Source organism: Chaetomium globosum, genomic scaffold (assembly GCF_000143365.1).
Source record: "Chaetomium globosum CBS 148.51 scaffold_7 genomic scaffold, whole genome shotgun sequence".
Classification (NCBI taxonomy): domain Eukaryota; kingdom Fungi; phylum Ascomycota; class Sordariomycetes; order Sordariales; family Chaetomiaceae; genus Chaetomium; species Chaetomium globosum.
The window spans coordinates 2,547,535-2,570,684 of NT_165982.1; the positions used below are offsets into that span (position 1 = coordinate 2,547,535).

Sequence of the window (23,150 nt, forward strand, 5' to 3'; positions counted from 1 at the left end):
GTTTAAACCGCCTTTGGTGGTCAGAAAACTAGCATCTCTTTGGTGATGTGTGAAGAGAAGGTTGGAACGGGGTGTGATGCACTTCCTCCCTTCCGGGAGATGGATGAAACCCAAGGCACCAAAACACGAAAATAACAAACAAAGGCGGAAAACAAAGGAATACCCTGGGTGGCGCTCTTTTACACATTTTATGTCTTTTCATGTCTCTCACAGATACCCACACTCGCTAGGTAGGATAAGGGGAAGGATTCAATGGAGGAAGGGGGTTTGGTTAGTCCGGGATAATGTATAATTCATGATAATCATGAAATAACCTGTCGTTAATCAACAATAGCACAATGAAACCAATACCCAGTTGATCCGCCATATGTTGATTACTATATAGTTTATGCATAGTATCGACATGTTGATACAACGTTCGAGTTTGGGTGACGGGCGGCTACCAACAACACGCCGCGGCGGTGATAACGCCGAATAACATTCCAAGTCTAAATAGGAACCAACATAGAGCTAAAAATTACCAAAAGCTCACCGACCACCCCCCGTCGGGGATGCCCAGCTACGAAACCCCCTAGGGGGTTTGCCCTTTCCTGGCTGGGGCCCGGCGTCCCGGGGGCCAGCTCAGAAAAGTCCTTCCCCGAGCAGGATCGAACTCATGACCTCCCGTCGGAGCTGTGTTTGACTCTCTACCCGGAGGTGAGGACCACTGCCGGTTTACCACTTGGCCAACCGTCGAGTGGGCGGTGGTCCTCGGTGGAAATGGCATCGCTGGATCTAACACATATAGCACGTTCAAGGAAGTGCTCTTCCTCAGTACATCCCCTCATTGCGATGACTCCTACTCGGCTCTAGTAGACAGTCTAAATATACCGACCTCATACGAAAATCACCGCTAAAATTTGGGGGTATGTCGTCGCATAAAAACCATCGTCAAAACCACGTCAGTCACACCGGGCCAACTGCTTTGTTCCTGACCTCAGTTAAGCACCCGGATATCATCTACATTCTTCGCACCGACACCCCACTTCATCACCACCCCTATCGCATATCACCGTCACCCAGCAAGCCACGCGACACAAGACAACGCAATCCGTTATCCCCAGTCATCCCCTATCCACGCTATGCACCATGTTTCTACACACACCCGCAGCCCGGTCCCCAACCTCCAGCACTCTCCCTCCCAATTTCAAATTCAAAAGACCAAAACCAACTCATTCCTCCCGCCCATCCTGCTCATCATCCACCAAGATCACCACCGTAACCGTCGCGGCATACGCCTCGCGGATCGCACACGCCATGCTACACACCCACCACCATGTTAGCACACACACCCCCAAAAACCAAACCCATCCACAAACAAGAAGAATCAGGAAAAGAAGAGGGCAATAGAAAATAAACGTACCAAGTCCTCCCCAAATCCGCCACTACCGCGCTCAGCCCCCAATGCGCACACCACGCCCGCGCCAACACCTCATTATCCGGCACGCCAAACGCCTCCACCACCAACACGCGCTCCTCATCCCCCCCGCTCAACGTACTCGGACTGGACACCCCCGTAGGCCTGTCCCTCCCCGCCGTCGGCGGCGGAGACGTCGAGTTCGAAAGCGAATGCGAATGCCCATGCCCACCACCACCGCCGCCGCCGCCGCTGTTGTTGTTGTTGGTTCCGTACAAACCATTCCAGTCGCGGACTTTGACCAGCTGGTCGGCCTTGACGGGGGTGTAGACGTAGTCGAAGAAGAGGGGGTGGGGCCCGTCGGAGCAGGGCCAGGCCGAGACGAAGGAGACGTCGAAGGTGAGGCGGAGGGGCCACGAGACGCCGTCGATGGCGAATTGGATGGAGGCGTCGTAGTATTTGGGGGCGGAGGAAGCGGTGCTAGGTGGTGGGGGGCCTGGGCCTGGGGAGGAGGGGTTCGTGGCGGCGGAGGAGGAGGGGCGCGTGTCGTTGCCGTTGCCGCCGCCGCATGGGCGGAGGTTGAGGAGTTCGATGCGGACGAGGTCCGTTAGGTAGGCGTCGTCGTCGCGGTCGGGGGCGACGAGGGCGTATTCTTTGACGGGGAAGACTTGGGCTGGGGGCCCGAGCGGGTCGGAGCGTTCTGACATGGAGCGGATGTCTTCTGGGGTGACGCGGTTGGTGTTCGGGCGGCGGGCGCGGATTCGCGCGATCTGGTTGCGGCCGAGGTCGGCGGTTGGGCGGGCCGGGCCGACCCATCCTGCTAGAGAACGGCAGGTGGGCGCGAGGACCTTGCCTACGATGGAGGTGGCCGTCCAGTAGGTGTAGCTGTTGCGGTACTGGAAGCCGCAGCTGGGGTGGGCGTGGGTCAGGAGCGTCAGGTCATCGGTGGCCTTGCCGGGGTCGATGTCGATCAGGGCGTTCATGATCAGGAAGGGGAAGGTTGGGCCGGGTAGGACGAGCCCGCTGAAGAAAGCCATGGCGTGCGAGCTGATGAGGTCGAGGGTCGTTTCCTCGTCGCGGCGCTTGAGGGTGTCGAGCGTATCAGTGAGGTTGGGCCACTTCATCATCTGCGCGAAGCGTTTGAGCATCTTCACCTGGCGCCGCTTGAGCTTGTAGCGGAGTCGTATGTGTTCGGGTGCGGTGCCGTAGTCGTCGACGCGGATGTTGTCGTGCCACCTGCGAGCTAGTGCGAGATTCCACTGTATTGTTGGGGGTATTTGGGCCAGTAGCTTTTCCTTCGCGTCTGTCATGTGGTGTCTGGATTGGATTCGGAGTTCCAGCTCGAGGCTGAGAAGCAGCTGGTGGCAAAATTTTTGGTATGTCTGACTGTTTGTCGCGCCGGTGTCAAATATAAACTTTGTGACAACCTGATTCTTCGGGCTGGTGAGATCGAGCCAGCCTGACCCCGAAAGAACCATGATCAAGTCCGTGATCTGCTTGTCGAGCGTCTTGTGCGGGCTCGCATACTTATCCGGGTCTTTGAGTAGCCGCTTGTAGAGGTTCCTGTACATTAGATCCTCGTCGTCATCCTCCAACCCCCGGTCAAGCTCCCTGAGTCGTCCAAAGATGGTCTCGAGGTCGATCTCGCGGGGCTCTACCCCCGAGTCTCGCAAAGTAATGGGCGGTGGTGTGACGCTCGCGAGACTCACCCAGTGATTGAGTGTTATGGTGCCCGGGCGCTTACCGTGGCAAAATGAATAGCTGGGCTGCTCTAGTGTCTCCCAGGGGTAGGTGGCCGGCTCGGACTCGGCGAGGCGTAGTGTCATGAGCTGCGTCATGGAGTCGTGTTGGTTCGCGGCATCCGTCTCGTCGCCGCGATTCCCGGCTACGGTCGCGAATAGGGCGTAGTAGTGATCCGAGGCATGGGGAATGGGCCGCTTATGGCCTTTGAAAGCTGGGACACCTCTGGAGATGAGCTGCATTGCGGGGCCCAAATTCAACTCCTCACTACTCGACATGCCCGACGGGGGCCACTCGGTTAGGGGGCCCAAGTCGTATGAGGCGCTGTGAGGGTCTTCACGGCCTTTGCCCTTGGTAATGCTCGGATCGGTTCGCCGTGGTCTACGGCGGCGGGCTGGGGGCTCTTCTGCCCCCTCTGACTTCTCTGGCCTTTCCGGCCTCCTGCTACGGCTTCCGAACACATCGGTATCGCTTATCGTTCTAAGGGAATCTTTTTCCTGAAGAAATGGTCAGTATCTTTTATGATGTCAACATCCCTCGGGAAAAAGGCTGTCCTGGCTTCCAACATACTCCCTTCTTGCTCGCGGAGCTCTTCGACCTAAACAGATCCCAGAATCGCTTCTTCTTCAGTTCCTCCATCTTCCGAGTAGACACACGGCCACCTGACGGTTTAAATTTCGCTTCTCTCTATGTCGAGTGGTTTAGCAGCAGGGCGCGCCCAACAGCTGCGTATCCCTAGATTTTGGGTTTGGTGTGTGGAGCGGTCTGCGAGGCTGAGTTGCACAGACACGCGTGTCATGATATGCGGCTGCGCATGTGCCGTGCCCAGGTCTTAACTAGGATGCATGAGACAGGCGTAGCATCGGGCACCTCCCTCAGTCGTCAGACCCGTTGTGTCGGGACCACCTAGTTCGGGACTTGGCCGGCAATACAATGGACAATGAGCGGCGGTGTCTGGCGAGCTAAGAGAACTGAAAGTGAGATGGCGGTCGAGATAGTTAACCAAGGTAACGAGTCGATCGGTTGTTTGTCGGATGGATTAATTTTCCGGAGGGCGATTGAACGGAAAGATGATTTCTTCAAAAAGGCACGGCTTGGACGATGAAACAATTTCTACACTAAGATGAACTCGTGGATGGCATGCATGTGCAGTAGCCCGCCTGATCCGCCTCGTCGTCGCAGTAAAGCGCTTTTTGAATGCCAGTGTCGTCCTTGTGCTGCGTAATTGCAAGCTGCAACGCATGCCAGGGGGCATCTGCCCGCTCCTTCCAGGCCCAATCACTTGCTCTCAGCTCAGCTCGGACAATGCGCTTCTCCTCCGTCTTGCATGTCCAAGTCAGACAATCCCGCTACTCAAGTTGCCAGGTCATCTAGCGGGGAGGGGACCGTTGCAGTCCCGCTTGGCCCAACGTGGAGCTGTTGCTGCTGCTGTTGCTAGGTGCTGCCCGGCGCCTTGGTCATTGGAACCTTTGCCCCGCATCCACTCGCAGTGGTTCGGTTTCAGAATGATACCACGCCGAGGTGAAGGGTCGAAACTATTGATGAAAGAGAGGTGGGGTTTGTTATCGAACCATAGAGAAGGCCTCGATACTTTAGCAATATTTTTGACTGCTATGTTGCCCCGATATTCGGCTGAGTGACGTCCACTATGGAGGTAGTGTAGAGGTGGTGTTGTTAGTGGGCGGTTTCATCGCCCAGAAGGCACTGGAGGTGGGGCGGTCGCTAAAAAAATACACTCACCGCCCCCGGCGCATGGGGCAGAATCCAGAAATTTTCTGGGCTGGAGCGACTTGGGAGCTGTCCCGAGTCCCCAAGCCGCTGGACAGAGTCCGACCTCCAATCCACCTCATACTCGGAACCAGACACAATGGCCCCCGAATTACGCAAGAGAAAGTCGAAGCGTAAGTACTCCATCATACTGCCAGCTTTCATGTTTGAAATGCTGATCAATTGATTCTAGCGGTCGTGGCGGAGCCCGAGCCTGTCGCAAAAAAGAGCAAGGCAACGAAAAGCCCCAAGGCTGAGAAGCGGAAAGGTCAGGGGCGCTACTGCTGCTGAAAGTGCCACAGTTTGTTAACGCGTCCTCGTTCTAGCTCCCGAAGATGCTTCGCCCGTTGCCGTGAAGAAGCAGAAGCCGACCAAGGATGTCGCCAGCAAGAAAGTCGCTACCCCTGCGGAGAAGGCGGCACCGAAGAAGTCGGCGCTGAAGAAGGAGAGGCAATCCCCGAAGGCCAAGGCTGCGGCAGAGAAGTCGAAGAAAGGAGAAGAGTCAGAGGAGGTGCAGGACGGCGATGTGCTGTCCGAAGCAGAGGAGGAGGAGGTTGACGACGACACCAAGGCTCTTGTCCAGGCTCTGGACAGCGGCGACGAGGACGAGGCGGGGGCGCAGGTCAGCACATTCAAAAAGGGTCAGGATGTCGGCAAAGTCCCCAAGGCGAAGAAGTCGACAAAAGCTCCCACCAGCAGTAGCAGCGGCACACCGGGTGTTATGTACCTCGCGAGAATCCCTCACGGTTTCTACGAGCACGAGCTGCGGTCTTACTTTGGCCAATTCGGCGATATTACAAGGCTCAGGGTTGTGCGGAACAAGAAGACGGGCGCCAGTCGCCACCGGGCCTTCGTCGAGTTCGCCGACGCCGAGGTGGCCGACATTGCCGCCCGCACCATGGACAAATACCTTTTGTTCGGGCACATTCTCTCGGCGAAAACCGTGCCGCCCGCGCAAGTGCACCCAGACCTGTTCAAGGGCGCGAATCGCCGCTTCAAGGTGGTCCCATGGAACAAGATGGCCGGCAAGCAGCTCGAGCGGCCGCTGTCCGAGTCCCAATGGCAAGTCAAAATTTCCAAGGAGGAGCAGAGGCGGGCTGCTAGGGCCGACAAGTTGAAGGAGATGGGTTATGAGTTCGAGGCTCCGGCACTCAAGGCTGCCGAGGCCAAGCCATTGCTGGAGAACGGCACCGAGGAGGAACCCAAAGCCATCGAAGCGCCTCCTGCCACCGAGACAGCCGAGCCCAAGGAGGAAGAGGAGGTTGTCGAGGCGGAAGTGGTCAAGGCCAAGACCACAAAATCCTCGGAAGATGCCACCCCGCAAAAGAAAAAGGGCAAGAAGGCCAAGAAGACGAAGTCATGAGCAAGTAGTCACAGTATTGCAGTTTGTCACTGATACCCGCGGCTGGGGTCAATCAAGAGCCGCTTCCGGACCGAGCAATCGCTCTCTTAGTTTCAAGTGTTGGAATGTGTGCACCAAGCGAACCTGATATACTCTTGGGAGGAGCTGGTGCTCCGAGAGATATCAAGATTATAAAGCGCAGACAGCTGCTCTACTTCTGCCCTGGTATGAAAAAGCCAGCATTTTGCGATGTGCAACGGCAGATTCCATGTGAAAGTCAGGCGAAGAGAAAATATGTGAAGAAGAAAAAAGAGAAAATCCAACTCTGATTTCCTCTATTTGCTGGATTAAAATGCTTGGCTTGATGCTTCGTTGGTCCGTGACCCTGTCGGGTTTCGTTACGTAACACAGTGTTGTTCAGGCGGCTAGCATGGTGTGCCGAGCACGTTGGTGGCTTGAGGATTGAGTTTCGAAACAAGACAGTTGGGGGCTGAGTGGAATGCTTTTCGCATGGGAAGATCCCGCCAGCCGCCTTCGATGTGGAATTGATTGATGACGAGCTGTAGTTAACAACATGATTCTTCTTTATAATACCTTGGAATGTAGATGACGCAAACCATTAATACCTTAACGATACCTAGGTCGTTCACCTTTACAAGTTCCAAGGACCCTTCGTCCCAACTGCCCACCTTAGGTACTGTAACTATTCGTACCTGTACCTTACACCCACCGATCCATCGGAGTCCGTGTGCGGGATTCAGGGACCTGCAGCAGCTTAGCAGGGCCCGTTTTGCGCATTCCCATTGCGATTAACCAACTGTTGAAGGAAACTCGGGACAAGAACCGATAGCTTACGCCGAGAATACGAGAGACAGTAACCTGGCTGCGGCGGGTCGGCGCGGGAGAGTCCGCCCATCCATCCCATCCATCAGTTTGTCGTTACGTTTTTGTACGCCCATTTGCCCACGAGCAACGAACACCATCGAGACAAGAAACACAGGGACACACACCACGCATTGTCCCTCGATGCATCTGTGTCCACCCCAACCACGACACCAGCAATACCACCGCCAATTGCATCTAGACCATGTCGTCTTCGGCCGCGCCAACGAACGCCGTCCAATCAGCAGCCCAAGGTACGTCCCAAAGTGGGCTTGAGGGGCATGTCATGCACTGGCAAGCCGGGTGCAGAGACCAGGCCAGGCCACATCACCACCCTTGGCCTTTCTCGCTATATGCATTTGCGCTAATGGAGAAATAATGCTTCACGGTAACGAACAGGCCCCGCTGTCCCCTCCAATAATAAGAAGAGGGCAAATAGAAAGAAGAAGGGAAACAAGAGCAATACTGCCGTCGGCAACACGACGACCACTGCCTCGAACACGCAGAACCCCCCTGCACCCGAGCCAAAGGCAGCTGGACAGGAGGATGGCGTTGAGAGCGAACCGGTCGACGAAGTGTCAGAAGAGCTAGAGACCCTCGGTTTGGTACGAATGCCCACAACCCATGTCAATTTGCCTACGCTCTGTTCCTCTTGTTTTTCATTTTCCCGTATCGGTTTGTGTGTGTTCCTATTCCCCCGTCTGACCACAGTCACCTGTGTAGGATACTCGCAACCCGCCGCCAGAGCCGCACGCTGCGGTAGACCGGTCGGGGACAGAACCGAGCGGTCCAGAAGAAGAAGGAGACGCGGGAACGACGACTGAACCGGCAGTGGAGACCGAAGACGATTCGAGACCTGCGGCTAACGGCCATGCTCGCGCAAACGGGCATCCACAAACCGGGTCAATATCAGGGGTGAAAAACGCCGAGTTAGAAGCCATGCCAGAAGACCACGAGGCCTTGCGGCTCGAGGTCGAGCAGCTGCGAAATCAACTTGAAACCACACAAGAATCGCATTCTCAGGAAACCGCGCAATTACGAGCCGACTTGGAAGATGCCGAGTCCGCAAAGGAATATGCCGAGACCCAGTACCATACACTCTTAAATCGTGTCGAGAAGATCAAGGAGACGCTGGGCGACCGCCTAAAGCGTGACAAGGCCGAGCTAGAGGACACCAAGGACCGTGTCGACGAGCTCGAGAGGCAAAACGATGAGCTACAAAGGACATTGGCCGAGCGCGAGGAGGAAGCAGCCCGCCTGAGGGATGAGGTACAGGAGCAAGGGCGCGAGCTGGTCGGCTTGCGCAGCAGGAGCAACCTGTCGCAGCAGAATTGGCTAAAGGAGAAGGACGACATAACACGGCAGATGCAGAACCTCAAGGGCGAGCTCGAGTCCACAACGGCTGCCATGGGCGAGTGGGAAGTCATTGCCATGGAGGAGCGCTCCTTACGCGAGAGCCTGTCGGATAAGGTATCCGACCTCGAGGAGCAGGTCGCCACCGCGCGCGAGGCGTACGAGCGAGCCGAGTCGGATCGCGATGCGCAGTCGCAGGCCGTCGGCCGTCTCCAGCGCGCACTCCAGGAACTCCAAGACACGCGGAAGAGGGAGTTGCGCGAGATGGTCGAGTCCACAGAAGAGCAGGTGCAAGCGCTGAAAAAGCTCACCCAGGAGGCCGAGTCACGAGCCACCGAGGCCGAATCGTCCAAGGAGACGCTAACCAAAGAACTCGAGCGGACGGCGCCGTTCGAGAAGGAGGTCAAGGAAAAGAACCTACTAATCGGCAAGCTGCGGCACGAGGCGATCGTGTTAAACGACCACCTCACCAAGGCGCTCAAATACATCAAAAAAGACCAAACCAGAAGAAACAATCGACAAGTAAGCCACGGCGATCTACCCCTTCCCCCGCCCTCCCTCGTCACTAACAAACCCCCCCCACCAGACAACTAGTAACCAACCACTTCCTCCAATTCCTCACTCTCGACCGCTCCGACCCCAAGAAATTCCAGATCCTCCAAGTCATGGCCAACCTCCTCAACTGGACCGACGACCAGCGCGAAAAAGCCGGCCTCGCCCGGCCCGGCGGCGCGTCCTCGGGGGGCAGCGGCAACACGCTGCGCCTACCCTCATCGCCCTTCCACCGCACGCCTAGTTCGCCCGCCCTCAGCACCGAGTTCCTTTCCGACGCCATGTCGTCGTCGGGCGGCGGTGGTGGTGGCGGTGGTGGCGGGCCGAGAGAATCGCTCGCTGATTTGTGGGCGAGCTTTCTCGAGCAGAGTGTTGATGAGGCGACGGGTGGTGGGGGCGGGGGGACGTCGTCGAGGAAGGATAGTGTTGCGAGCGTGAGTACTGCGGGGGGAGGGCGGCCTGATACGAGGGGCCATAGTTAAGGGGGGGTCGGAGTCGAGGTTGAGGAGGTGGTGTGCTAGAAATTATGCATTGCAGAAATTGCTGTGAGAGTGGTGTTAAAAAGCACGCTGCATCTATCGATATTATGTCTAGAGTAAGAGGTGTTGTGTTAGTTATAGCGGCGTTGCAAGCGGGGAAGCCGGCCTAGACAAATAGCACTGTGATTAGGTTTGGGGTAACTGGACGTGAACGGCTCAGAGACTTGAGCTCCGTTTTCTATTATGCGTTGCTTCTTGCTTTGGCTGTGAGATTTCTAGAAGTGTGTGGTGCCTACACGACTCCCAAGTCTATATTTTCGAGCTGTCACGCCAATGGGGTAGTCAAGATTTACACGGAGTAGAAAGCCGAAAAGAACTCCTATTGAAAATACCGAGGCCAAATCTACGACGGACTGCCTATCTATCAATACATCCAAATCAACCAACTACTTGCTCCTTGCCCGCCCCCGCCGGCATCAACACCGCCTTCGCATAAGCCTCAGCATCCCTCTCAATCCCCCTGATATCAATCCGATTCAGCAACGCATCATTCACCCCCTCCACCACCTCCCTCTCCTCCATCATCTCCCTCATCAACCGCACCTCATGCGCCCAATACGCCACACTCCTCCCCCGCAGCTCCTCATCCCTCAACACCGTATTCTTCACCACCCCCGACGCATTCACCACCCCCATGATCGTCCCCAGCCTGCGCGTCACCGCTTCCACCCTCTCCACCGCGGACGGCGGGTTGACAAACGCGCGCTGCGTCCCGGACAGGTACAGCACCAGCGCGAGCAGGCAGTCGACGATCGCGACGGCAGTGTACCGCACCACGCGCGCCGTCCAGAAGAAGGCGTCCAGCTCGCCCAGCCGCAGCGCCCGCGCGTTGGCCGTGTGGTTGTACGTCGCCACCCAGTACAGGTCGAGGAACGCGGCCGCGACGGCGGCGAGGGACGCGGGGGCGCGGAACCGTGCCGCGGAGGCGGAGTTGGCGCGGCCGGTGAGGAGAGAGGACGTGGCCAGCGCGATGATGATCAGGTTGAAGAGGTGCGGGGCGAGGAGGTCCGGGAGCGCGTAGTAGAGGTAGGAGCGCGGGTCGTCGGAGGTGCAGAAGGGGCAGGTGGCGACCACGGAGGGGCCGTGGTGGAGGTAGAGGAGGCGGGATTCGAGCGAGGCGAATTTGGCGCGCAGGGCGAGGTCGGTCGCGGTGAGGGTGTTGCTGGGTCGGAGGGCGGAGAGGCGGTTGAAGAGCACGTCGGCAGGTATTTGGAGGCGCGATTGGGTGATTTTGAAGATGTTTTCGGGGGAGAAGATGGGGAGCGTGCGGAGGAGGAAGACGGCGGCTACGGCGAAGAGGATGGCAATGGCGCGGGTCATGGGCGCCGGTAAAGGCCGGACTTTGAGGCCATGGATGCGCGGTGCGTCGCGCATGCGGCGGTAGTAGCCGATGGCTTTGGGGAGGAGGAGGGGGCCGAAGAAGATGACAAGGGACTTGATGCTGTCCAATGGATTAGATTTTGAACTGTTTGGTAGAGCCATGTATGTCACTTACGTTCCCCAGGGTATCGCCATTTTTTCGGTGTTGTTACTGCCTCGACGGCTGTCTTTGTTGAGGAGTGCAACGAAGCATCCATTTGTTCGAGATGCAAGGTGTTGGACGAGGCTGTATAAACAGGGGGACTGGAAAGTTAATATGGGGCCGTAGTGTGGGGACAATGAATTGGTTCACTCAGCCTTGTGTGGGTTGAAAATTATAAATTTTTTGCCAACCGCGACTCCCGATTTTTCATTCAAACACTTTTCAATTCTTCCAAGTCGAACATTGCAGAGCGTCGATACTGCCACCATTTGCACCATGACATGTTTTAGCAGCAAAACAATATACGACGTTACTGTTTCACCCTCCCTCCCATGCGCGTGACTGTTGACACCGCTGGCACTATCGAAGCTTTGGCGATCCTCCCATGGTCGCTCAAAGTCAATGTGTTGCCTAGATTGAGCCCAAGTACTCTGCCAAGAGTCATCTCACGTAGTGTTGCAGAATTCTAGCTCCGGCGATGAAGGATCATTGCGTCAAATGCTGAGAGACATCATTTCAAATCTATTATTATTATTGTGTGTCTGTGTTCATAGTTCCTTCTTGGTCTCCCCGTTTCTAGCTCCCGCCGCTGGGACAGGCTGCTTTTGCTTCTGCTTCCCCGACTGTCTGCTCGCCGAGATAAAAGCCAGTATGCCCACCACCGCGTTCATCACAAGCGTCAGGATGGCCGTGCACGCGGCCTGCCACGTCACGATGCTGACGCTCCCTAGCGGCGCGCGCGGAAATGATACGAACCACTCGACGTAGTAGGGGAACCACCCGTAGGGTAGCCAGAACATCGGCAGCTTGCCGTACCACATCGGGAGAAGCCACTGTACGCCGCGCGTCGAGATGAAGCGGACGGCCGTGATGTAGCGGTCGAACTTTGTGCGGGAAGCTTCGACTGCGGATTCTATAGGAATGCTTAGCGAGAGCTTGCTTTAAGGGGGTAGCAGGGTCCCTACTCTTCTTCTCCAGCTCATCCAGCAGCTTGTCATGCTGTCGCCGCAGCTTCGCCCATTTGGCAAACTCGTCCTGGCTACTCGTCGCGTTGAGCTCGAGGCGAACCGCCAGGTACTCCTTTTGCTTCTGTCGCTGTTCGGTGAACTGCTTGGCAAGCGACGTTGGGATCGAGAGGTAGGCGCGCCATATCTGTAGCGAGGGAAAAGGTTAGCATTCATCTGACTCCAGCAAACGCGTATGGTGGGAGGAAAGAATAGGAAAGGGGTGCGCACGAGGTTGTTGATGGTGGTTGCGCCGATAGTGTTGACAAGCTGGACGACCAGCTCGATAACGAAAACGACGACCAGTAGCGACGGCATGTTGGCGGCTTGGGGGGACTAAGGGAGATGGATCGACAGCTTGGATGAGCGTCAGGGGGACGATGTTGTCATCGCTGTGTGTTTGGGTCGCCAGGCTGCTTCGAGAACCCATACGGCTGTGACGATGACGGAACTGCCAGCTCACACCACCCGGCAACGTGGTTTTGCCAGTCGCCAGTCATCGAGAGAGGGTTAGGGTATGTCGGACCTCCCAAGCCGATCGCCAGCCGATGCACCTCCTTAAACAACCCCCACTTGCCTGTTGTTGATTGAGATCACGGTTCCAAACAGACAGTTCCAATCACGCGAGTGTCTTATCCCACATCCGGCGAGTTTCCTATTGCTCGCCATTCTAGTCTCGCTGCTCCAGCAGAGAGCTGCTTCAAGCGACAAAGGACTGGACCCCAGCAAGAACGAACGACGGGATCCCGGTCATGTCACGAGCTCTGGATCAAGAAACGGCGGCGTCTCTAAAACGGGGAAATCCTTTAGACGCCTACCGGGCAATCGCGCACGCCCTAACACCGCCGGATGATGGCCTTCTTGAACTCGAGATTTTGGGCAAGAATCACCTTCTCGAGGAAGGCCAATATGTTATTCGGGATGGGCATGCCGTCGGCATCTCGAAACTGGGCCTGGTTCAGGCTTTCATGGTTGCGAGGCAGAAGCTGAGGGAACATCTTGACGGGATCAACCCGCAGACAAGTGACGAAGTGCTCGAAATGACGACACTCATTCTGCTCTTTGACCCAGAGTACCTGACGGCCGCCAACTCGAGGAAGCGTGTCATCCAAAGCGAGATAGCCACCAGCGGCGCTACACGTTCGAGTCTCGAGAAAGAGAAGCGTTTTCTCGACAGCCTACTGACGAGCAGACTGCACAGGCACACCAAGTCACCCACCCTCTGGAGCCACCGCCGCTGGCTCATCACCACGCTGGCATCGGTAAACATTCCGGTGGACATCCTTGGCGATATGCGGGACGTTATATTCGTGGCGGGGGAGAGGCATCCACGAAATTACTACGCCTGGTGTCACGCTCGGTTTTTAGTCGGCTTGAGGAGACATAACCCCCCAGAAGCATTGGCAGCGGTGCAGGGCTGGTGTTTCCAGCATCACACCGATATATCTGGCTGGTCGTTTCTCTCCTTCCTCCTCAACGCCGAGGGTACCCCGAGCAGGGAGTCCGGTTGCTCGACGTTCACAGAGGTTCTTAACCTGGCCAACTCGCTTCGGCTGTCTAATGAGTCGGTCTGGGTGTTCCTGCGAACGCTTGCAGCCTCGCGGCTGGTTGATGACGAGCAATACTCCCAGTTCCTCGCCGTCCAAGCAGCCGTTCATGAGACATCAACAGCGGCAGACCAGGCCGTGCTACGTGCTGCCGTGAACTGGTGTGAAACGTACCGGCCACGGACACACCCTGCGGGCAGTTGATGCGATACCAACACAGGACCTGAAATGCCACCACGGCCGCATGCCCTCTCGGCGCAAGTCGGTGCATAAAAATTGTCCGCTGAATACTTCCAACGTCCCTGGACCGTTGGACAGCCTAATCGGTATATGCAGACTCGGCGCCAACGGTCTATGGACGGCTGAGCACGGAAGGAACCGCTTGGCTTGGTCCCGAGACGTTGGCCTCCCTCACCATTCGCCGGCGCGCCACTTGGCTGCCAACGTCCAAAAACAAAGCAAATATCCGAGATGAGAAATGCAGAGTCCCAACCGTTTCTCGCCCCTCGCGGCCGTGACGAGCTGCATATCGACGCACAATATGGGCATAACTATCCCAAGAAGCGTGATGATCACGCAGGAAGGGTTTGCCTCTCATGAAGTTGACGGGTCCTACATCTGGACAATATCGGGCGGCACTGTAACCCACGATTCAGCCGAGAGAGGCGAGCGTCCGCATCGGGAAGCAGACAAATGGACCCAAAATTGGACCCGATCGACGAGGTTGCGAAGTCAGTTGGGCTTCGTACATACTGTAGCTACCGAGGACATACTGTGTACTTGATACATTCGTCTTGTGATCCCGAGAGGGGTTTCTGCTATCTAAGGATCTTCGGATCTGCCATGGGCGAGAAGCATCTTCCCAGTCGAGATGAAACAGGCGCACAGCTCAGCCTCGACGATCCGATCTCCCTCAGACATGGGCGGCGTGGCGGCTAGCCTTGATATCAGCTCTCGCTCATTGAACGGAATTGACGGTTCATAGAGTTTTTGACTCTTTGTCGCCTCGAAATGCTGAGCGGCATGGCGCCTGCTTGATATGCACATGTCGCCGTGTGGCCCATCACCGGTGACCGAAACCGATTGGGCGAACTTTGGACGGTCCCAAGTCGGCCCTTGGCACTGCATGACAGGGGGATAAGGTAGCACTGTTGTCTGGGGCGAGTTAGCGCCGGTCCCCCTGTTTAAACCCGCTTGGCCCCTCAGTCTTGCATGTCGACGAGCGCCAACAGCATATCGTCTGCAGCGGTTGTGGCAGGATTGCGTGTGTTTGTATTTTCCAAAATGAGGATCTCGCGACTGGCCGACGATTGTGTTGTTTGAGCTACCCGGCCGTTCCCGCGAGCGACACGGTCTGGCCAAATCGTGGTACCGGGCGTTGGCAAAGCCCGGAAAACCGGGGCTCACAAATTGGGATGAGAAGCCCCCCACCCGAGAGCTTGTTAAACCACCGTCCAATCATGGCGGGACTGCAAGATTAAACGTCAACTAGCCCCACGATCCAGAAGGCGCACCCGGGATTTTGTTTGCGCACGGAATTCATCAACCCACGCGGCTCTTCTTTCTTGTGCTTCTTCGTCTCAGAGCGCCATTCTGGCATTCTGCCAACGGTCGATCAGCACCAACTGGGATCCCAACCGGATTAGAGGGTTACACTCTGAGGAAACGCTCCGCTTCTCTCCACACTGAGCCGAGCCTGCCATACTGCATGCAGAACACCCGCATTTCGTGTCCAATGGCAAGAATGGGTTCAAGACAGGACCGCTGCTGCCAATTGACGATGTGCCCTTGCCCTTCCCCAGCGCAAGGCCAGTGTTCCATCATGTCTCGATCAGGAAGGAAATCCTCAAATCCCAGATAGTTTGCTACCTCCTGATATTACCGTCACACCAAGCCAACGCCATGTACCGCACCAACAGCCAGCCACCAGGTTGTGAAGGTCCGCACCCACAGGTCCAGGCCAAGGCCTGTCTTTCTTCTCCACGATGGGCCCGGCTCCGGGCGTTCATCAGATCCACATCCGCCGCCGCCCGCTGCCTCACTCCTTTCCCTTCTCCTCCGCGATCTCACTCGGGGCCTTACATCTACTCCCCCTCCCTCCACCGGCCCACCTCATTGGGCTGCTCATGGTGTGTCCGTCCACGAGGGGTTTCTATTTTACTTTGCATATTGCATCCTGCATCAAAGCCCATTGTTGGTTGTTTCTCTCTGTCTTGCATACATCACTTCAGCGTCTCGCCCAAGGCCGTGTCTCTCTCTCGCTCGTCTATACATCCCTTACAAACCTCGTATCGTCCGATTCCACTTGTTTCGAGTCTTTCCAGCCGCCCGTTTTTCCGATTGCTTTGTCGACCAGTTTCGGTTTTTGTAATTTTCACATTTCGCCATCATCGCATTTCTTCCTTGTCTTGCCGATAATTTTCCAACGGCCCCAGCTCGACTTTCTGGGCGGAACACCAATGTCGCTCTCTTAATCGCTAATTACTGTAATACTCTCGGTGCCCGAGTCTGTGACTCGCCGCCAGGCCAAATCGGTTCTCGCTGCTCACATGTTCTGAGCAACCGTCAGCCTTTCACATCCGAGCTCGTTCCCCGAGCATACCAACCCCCCGGGATCCATTGACGACGAACCATCCCTCACACCGACAACGGTGTGGGAGTGGTGAGGTTCCCGGTGGTGCCTCTTCATCATGACGAGAATAACAGCTCTGCTCCTGCAGCTGACGCTATGGGTTGCTACCGCCCACGCCTTCTTCCCGTTCGTTCCGAAGGGCCACTGCGCACCAGATGAGGAGTGCGGTCCTGTGAAAGTTGGGGGGAGGAGGACCAATGATGGATCAGATCAAACATCTGAAGGGCTTACCGTCGACCTCTACCACAAACCGACTCGTGTATGTTTTCCCGGACGTGCCGCCGGCCCTGTGCCGAAGCCCGGTATCACGGTCCACCGCATGCCTGTGCTGACATCTTGATAGCCCCACGATCCCTCCAAGTTTGACCCGATAGCCGAAGCCGCTACACGGCTCACTCGCAAATTCGGGAGACCGCAAGCTGCATCTGGGTCGGAGTTGAGCAAGAGGAAGAATACATATGCGGTCTCTAAGCCCGCCAACCCGACTGCACCTAACAGCGCAGGCATCTATCAGTACGGTCCCGACTATTCGTATTTCATCAGGGTCCAAGTGGGCACGGCCCAGCAACCCTTCTACATGCTCCTTGACACGGGAGCTTCCAACACATGGCTCATGGGCTCCGACTGCAACTCAGATGCCTGCCACCTACACGACACATTTGACCCCAGCACTTCGAAATCGTGGCGGACAGACAAGAAGCCTTTTATGATCCAGTACGGTTCGGGGAACCTCACAGGGAGCGTTGGCCAGGACACGGCCACGTTTGCTGGCCTCACGCACAATCTGTCTTTCGGACTCGCCAACTACACCACGGACGACTTCAAGCACTTTGCCTTTGATGGCATCCTGGGTCTTGCCACGAGCCCATCGGTGACGGGAACGTTCCTGCAGACGCTGAGGGAGAAGAAGGTGGTGGACTCACTCATCGTGAGCATTTCGATGAACCGGGATTCCGATGGGCATAACGATGGCCAGGTGACCTTTGGCGGCATCGATAAAACCAAATATAAGGGCGAGATCACATACCACACGATCGGACCCGATCAGAAGGAAAAGGGCGAGTGGGCCGTCACGTTGGATGATGCGAGTCTCAACGGCAAGTCGGCCGGCCTCCAAAGCAAACTCGCCTACATCGACACGGGCACATCCTTCATCTTTGCCCCGCCGGACGACCTGGCCGCGCTGTTCAAGCTGATCCCCGGGACGAGCTCGTCCCAGAACGGAGATTACGTGGAGTATCAGGTCCCGTGCGACACGACGCTGCCGATCCACCTCAGCTTTTCGGGCGTCGACTACCAGATCTCGGCTGCGGATTGGGTCGTGCAGAGGGACGAGAATAAGTGCATCGCCAACCTCTACGGTTTCGAGGTGTACAAGGGCACTTGGCTGATCGGCGACACCTTCTTAAAGAACGTGTACAGCGTCTTCGACGCCGATAAGATGCGCATCGGGTTCGCGGCGAAACCGGCACCACGGCCTAAGCCGACGTCTACGCTGGCTGGCTCGTCCGCCACGACTCTTACGCCCGCGGCAACTTCAGGCGCGACGGGTGATGACTCGGCACACCCCATCATGCCCGGCTTCAGCGGGCAGGAGCCGCCCCCGCCCGGGGCTGCCCAGACGTCGACCAGCGCGGGGTCTTCGCACACGGAGGTCAATGCCGCGAGTGGACTGCGGGGCAGCGTGTGTGGCCTTGTGCTATGCATCGCCGCCGCCGTTGCTATAGTCGGGTGAGAGAGATGATAATGGTGATTCTGGACGTGGTCCAGTTTACAGCCCAGCTGCGCTCGATTTGAGGAGCCAGCATACGGGTAAAGAAGGAGAGGGATATAGCCAGCCACAGATCCGGCTGGCGGGAAATGCTACCACTTTGAGTACGGGTAGTTATGTTTGTGTATGTGTGTGTGTGTGTGTGTGTGTGGTTCGTGTCCCACGCCTGGCAAAACGAGAGGGCAGTTGAGTTTGCAACATGATACCCCAGGAGAAAGGCGTGGACAGGCACGAACAAGGCGAGCTTGCTTACGGCTCAGATAACCATATGGCTCGCGGTTAATGGGAGCTCTGGATTTGTCTGTACTATCTTATAATAAGATTCTGTGAAATAACGCAGTTAAAACTTCTCTTCGCACCTTGGGCCGTATCGAGATCACTGGAGGTTGCTGGTATTCCGGCCATGTTTGTCCCTTTTGTATGTACAGGTATTTGTATGACGTCCGGATCGGGCCGTCCGGAAGTCGTATGTTTCAGCTGCTTCCGCCCTCCACTCCCAGGTGTGTTCAACCCCTGAGCCGCCCTGCAGAGCCACCGAACCCGACAGGGGTCTAATTGGCCGCGCCCGGGATTCAGGTCTGGGCTGATTGCATTTTGTAACGCTGCTCCGATTGCCCTGAAGTCACTCTACACACTCAGTAACATTGGAACTTCTTGCCGAGATCGACATCTTTTGTTTAACAAACCACCCGCCTTACTTTGCAAAAAAAAGATCTTGTCCTGCACAGCCCAAGGCCGAGACTGAGACTCACCCGGCTTGCGGCTGCGCAAAATGCCCTGAGTGCAGCAGAATGGCCAGGGCCACATCTCATGGCGCTGCAGCAGCTGCCAACGCTAGCAACCGACACGGCGCAACATCATCATCGTCCCCTTCCACAACAGCCGCCGGAAACACCAACGAAGAGGCCACCGGCTTACTCTCCTCGAACTCCGACCACGACGATGGCGGCGAAAGCAATAACAACCTCATAGTCCACCCGGGCTCTCCCCATGAGAACACCACCAACCCACGCACCCCCCGAACCCCAAACCGCGTGCGCTTCGACCTGCGCCCGACCTTTGTCGACGACCACACCACCAACAACAACAACAACCGCTCCCACAACAACACCAGCAATGGCTCCGCTCACCCCAACCCCGACACCTACCCCGGGCGCGAGAGCTTCGACACGGATTTCTCCCTGGACGACGAAAACGACCCGCTAACCGCGCAACACCGGGACGAGCACACCCGCACCCGCACCCAACAACGAGTCCCCCTGCTCACCGGCATCGAAGCCCCCTCCATCACCGTCGCCACCACCTCAGGAGGAGGCGAACCCGACGACGCCGAGGCCTGGCTCGCCGCCGAGCGCGCCCGCCCCAAGTCCTCGCTGCCCTCCGCCTTCATGAACATGGCCAACAGCATCATCGGCGCGGGCATCATCGGGCAGCCGTACGCGTTCCGCCAGGCGGGGCTGCTGGCGGGCGTGGTGCTGCTCGTGGTGCTGACCGTGGTGGTGGACTGGACGATCCGGCTGATTGTGGTGAACTCGAAGCTGAGCGGGGCGAGCTCGTTCCAGGGCACGGTGGAGAAGTGTTTTGGGCGGACGGGGCTGGTCGCGATTAGCGTGGCGCAGTGGGCGTTTGCGTTTGGCGGGATGGTGGCGTTTGGGGTGATTGTGGGCGATAGCATACCCAGTGTGTTGCGGGCCGTGTGGCCCGGGTTGAGGGAGATGCCTGTGGTGGGACTGTTGGCCGATCGCAGGGTTGTGATTGTGGTGTTTACCCTGTGCATTAGCTATCCGCTGGCGCTGTATCGGGATATTGCGAAGGTGAGTTGCTTCTTTCTGGCGCTGTCCTGTCTTGGGTGTGTGTTTGTGGAGAGAGAGAATAGGGGGCTAATTATTACGCGCGGGTAGTTGGCCAAGGCGAGCACGCTCGCGGTGGTGAGCATGGCGGTGATTGTGGTGACGGTGGTGGTGCAGGGCGCCATGGTGCCGGCCGAGGAGAGGGGGGTGCTGAAAGATTGGCGGATGTTGGTGATCAATGACGGGATATTCCAGGCTATCGGGGTGATATCCTTCGGTATGTTTAGATTATGTTAACAAGGCCCCAACTCTCGGTAACTAACAAAAACAGCCTTCGTCTGCCACCACAACTCCCTCCTAATCTACGGCTCCCTCGAAAAACCCACCATGGACCGCTTCGCCCGGGTCACGCACATCTCGACCGGCGTCTCCATGGTCGCCTGCCTCCTCATGGCGCTGTCGGGCTTTCTCATCTTCGGCGACAAGACGCAGGGCAACGTGCTCAACAACTTCCCCGCCGACAACACCATGGTCAACGTCGCGCGCCTCTGCTTCGGCCTCAACATGCTGACCACCCTGCCGCTCGAGGCCTTCGTCTGCCGCGAGGTCATGTTCAACTACTACTTCCCGGGCGAGCCTTTCAATATGAACCTGCACCTCATCTTCAGCTCGAGCCTGGTCTTCAGCGCCATGGTGCTGAGCCTGCTGACGTGCGATCTGGGCACTGTGTTCGATCTGGTAGGCGGCACCAGCGCCGCCGCCATGGCTTACATATTACCGCCGCTGTGCTACATCAAGCTCACGACGCGCTCGTGGAAGACGTACGTGGCCTGGGCCGTCGCGGGGTTCGGGTGTATGGTCATGGTGATGAGCATGCTTCAGGCGATAGGGAAAATCATCAGAGGTGAGATACTGACTACCGCGTGCGAATCGAATTGTGACGTGTCCAGCAGCTGACTTTGGAGTTGCAGGCGAAGGGGATACCAGGCAGTGTTACTGAGGTGGATAGACTAACTAATATTTTATGGACTTGTACATATACGGGCAGCATAATAGAAGGGAAAAGGGCGGGCAAGCGGTTGAGGTTTGATTAGTAGCCCTCGCATTGGTCCAGCGCGGCGTCAGGCTTGCTCAACTATTCATATACATTATAAAGTAGACTTCGAAGTGAAGCAGAATAATTCAGACCTCGAAGTACGGCGCTAGCAATCCCAGTGACCTCCGATGTCACATCGGCAGGGGCTTCAGAAAGTTGCTGGACCCTTAAGTAACCTCGTAACTCATAAGTCACTGTCGTCTACCTACCTAACTTGACTTCGTTTTGTTAACCTAGTAACTGCATTTTGCTTAACTTGACTCACCCAATTTCCTCAACCCAATCCAGCCAGTTCACTCTCCTGGAGTCTTGCCCCGTACCCAACCAACCCCCCAGCCCATCTTTCAGAATCCAGCTCCCCCCAGTGAGGTAACCAGAGTGTGTGACCATGTCTTGACCGGCCACGGGAGCTACCTCGAAGCTCCGCTGGACCACTCACTTGGCGTGGGGAACCACCCCGTCTATCGCTCCGGCGTTTCGCGCATCACACGCACACGCACCCCGCACCCTAACCCACCCGTCCGCCCTGATCCCGCCCTTCGGCGTATCCCGCTTATCTAGGTACCGTGACACTGCTGTGGCACTGCGTGGGAGAGAACGGGGCTGTTTGATTGGGCTGGGACGACTTATACGTAGGTTGCCCCGCCCTTCGGGAACGGAGATTTACACATGATTAGGAGGAGGGGGGTTTTCGGTGTGCGGGGTCCGCCGGGCTCGTGTGTGACGCCGGTAGGTGCGATGGGGTTCAGGTAAAAGGTCGGGCAGTCTTCCATGTGGAGGGTGGTCATTCGGGGGAATTGGTTTCGATTTGCAAATGCAAAAGCAGGTGACTTTATTGGGCGGGAGGGTGTGGAGGTGGCTGCCTGGATGCAGCCTTTCGTTCGTTCGTTCGGTGGATGGGTTGCTGTGTGGGCGGGTGGTTCGCCTCGTGCAGCAGAGCAGGCTTGCCCACCTACTCGAATCGACCTACCGATGCAGCAGAACGGGGCGTAGGAGACCCAAAACGGGCAAGAGTCGAGTTGCGTGGGAGGGTGGTTGAGGGAAGGAAGGCCCGCCGATGGGAAGGTGGTTGTTAAAAGACCCCGCTCTCCCACCCTCAAGTTGAACTTCGTGTTGAACCCACCATCATCCTGCTTGAATCTCACAGCACGAAAGACTTCAAAACCGAGACTTACCTACAACTACTTACCACTCAACAACACAACACCAGACAACCCAGCCAACATGCACCACAGCAGCTGCCCCAAGTGCGGAGCCTCGGCGGACGGTGAGAACAAGTCGTGCGGCTCCTGCGGCGCCGTGAGTGCTCCCCCTTCCCTTTCCGGTGTGGGTGTTGATCCAAAGGCGTGCCATCAACCTAACCCGTACCAACAGAGCTGCCCCGTCTAAATCACGGAGTTCAACCCTCGCGCCCGTGCCCTCAGTCGGTCTATCTCCATCAACCACCGGGCTATGAGTCATGAATCGTCTCGTTTCTCTTGCGCGGTTCAGTTATGTCGACGGATGTTCTCTCGTAGTATGCGGAGAAGAGGACGGCATTTTAGCAATGGTTATGGCTTCAGATTCGGGAACGCCGTCAATGAATGCAAGATTATCACTGAGGCCCTCTACCAAATGACTGTGCTCGGTGTTAAATAAACCCGATCGTTGCCATAGCGTGGTGTAGAGCGACCTGCATAGTCAACAACCTAAACTCTCCGATTCAAAACGAGTCCGACGTCAAGAGGGACAGGGAAATGGGATTTATGTGACTATATTCAACTCACGAGGCAGAAACCAGACCAATGGACCAGAACCTCAATAACCAAGACACACACAAGACACGAAGCCTGGTCCAAAAAAGAGCATGAATAAATAGATAGCTAACTAGTAAAAACGAGGATGGGAAACCGCGGTACCGTCAAGTAATCTGAGACAGAAAAAAAAGGACAAGATAGAAAAGGAAGAGGACGTGTTGGATTATTGCATGCCGCCCAGTACTTGCTTAGCCGGTCATCTCCAACTCAGCCGAGACTCAGGGCCTGCGTGAGCAGTACCCTAGAATTACCCACGATGCTCGTGATTGCATCCTCCCTTTCCTCGGCTCATAGCTGCCAACGTCGAAGTCTCGTTTCTCCGTCCTTCGCCAGGATCGCCTGCTTACCACTACCCGGGAGCACGCGGCCGTTCACCATTCGGCGCTTCTCACGCCGGCTGGGAAAAGAAGTGTGAGGAATT

At 56.7% G+C, this 23,150-nt stretch overlaps 7 protein-coding genes across 7 annotated transcripts; 4 read left to right on the top strand and 3 right to left on the bottom strand.

Moving 5' to 3' along the window:
- Nucleotides 1-1,211: 1,211 nt before the first annotated feature.
- On the bottom strand, nt 1,212-3,775 carry CHGG_10381 (uncharacterized protein; the record flags this gene model as incomplete). Its single annotated transcript, XM_001228307.1, has 3 exons — nt 1,212-1,299; nt 1,403-3,633; nt 3,707-3,775. The coding sequence occupies 3 exons, from the start codon at nt 3,773-3,775 to the stop codon at nt 1,212-1,214; spliced, it is 2,388 nt and encodes a 795-aa protein (XP_001228308.1).
- Nucleotides 3,776-5,003: 1,228 nt separating this feature from the next.
- On the top strand, nt 5,004-6,266 carry CHGG_10382 (uncharacterized protein; the record flags this gene model as incomplete). The annotated part of the gene is made up of 3 exons (XM_001228308.1): nt 5,004-5,037; nt 5,097-5,171; nt 5,230-6,266. The coding sequence occupies 3 exons, from the start codon at nt 5,004-5,006 to the stop codon at nt 6,264-6,266; spliced, it is 1,146 nt and encodes a 381-aa protein (XP_001228309.1).
- Nucleotides 6,267-7,332: 1,066 nt separating this feature from the next.
- CHGG_10383 (uncharacterized protein) lies at nt 7,333-9,581 on the top strand (the record flags this gene model as incomplete). Its single annotated transcript, XM_001228309.1, has 5 exons — nt 7,333-7,381; nt 7,527-7,732; nt 7,851-9,002; nt 9,134-9,466; nt 9,570-9,581. The coding sequence occupies 5 exons, from the start codon at nt 7,333-7,335 to the stop codon at nt 9,579-9,581; spliced, it is 1,752 nt and encodes a 583-aa protein (XP_001228310.1).
- Nucleotides 9,582-9,949: 368 nt separating this feature from the next.
- CHGG_10384 (uncharacterized protein) lies at nt 9,950-11,086 on the bottom strand (the record flags this gene model as incomplete). The annotated part of the gene is made up of 2 exons (XM_001228310.1): nt 9,950-11,012; nt 11,067-11,086. The coding sequence occupies 2 exons, from the start codon at nt 11,084-11,086 to the stop codon at nt 9,950-9,952; spliced, it is 1,083 nt and encodes a 360-aa protein (XP_001228311.1).
- A 555-nt stretch (nt 11,087-11,641) lies between these two features.
- On the bottom strand, nt 11,642-12,415 carry CHGG_10385 (uncharacterized protein; the record flags this gene model as incomplete). The annotated part of the gene is made up of 3 exons (XM_001228311.1): nt 11,642-12,006; nt 12,059-12,245; nt 12,329-12,415. The coding sequence occupies 3 exons, from the start codon at nt 12,413-12,415 to the stop codon at nt 11,642-11,644; spliced, it is 639 nt and encodes a 212-aa protein (XP_001228312.1).
- A 434-nt stretch (nt 12,416-12,849) lies between these two features.
- CHGG_10386 (uncharacterized protein) lies at nt 12,850-13,848 on the top strand (the record flags this gene model as incomplete). The annotated part of the gene is made up of 1 exon (XM_001228312.1): nt 12,850-13,848. One exon carries the CDS (start codon nt 12,850-12,852, stop codon nt 13,846-13,848), a length of 999 nt encoding a protein of 332 aa, XP_001228313.1.
- A 2,486-nt stretch (nt 13,849-16,334) lies between these two features.
- Nucleotides 16,335-21,104, top strand: CHGG_10387 (uncharacterized protein; the record flags this gene model as incomplete). Its single annotated transcript, XM_001228313.1, has 7 exons — nt 16,335-16,535; nt 16,620-18,007; nt 18,476-18,547; nt 18,760-19,861; nt 19,949-20,114; nt 20,169-20,658; nt 21,014-21,104. 7 exons carry the CDS (start codon nt 16,335-16,337, stop codon nt 21,102-21,104), a joined length of 3,510 nt encoding a protein of 1,169 aa, XP_001228314.1.
- Between the last annotated feature and the right edge of the window lie 2,046 nt (nt 21,105-23,150).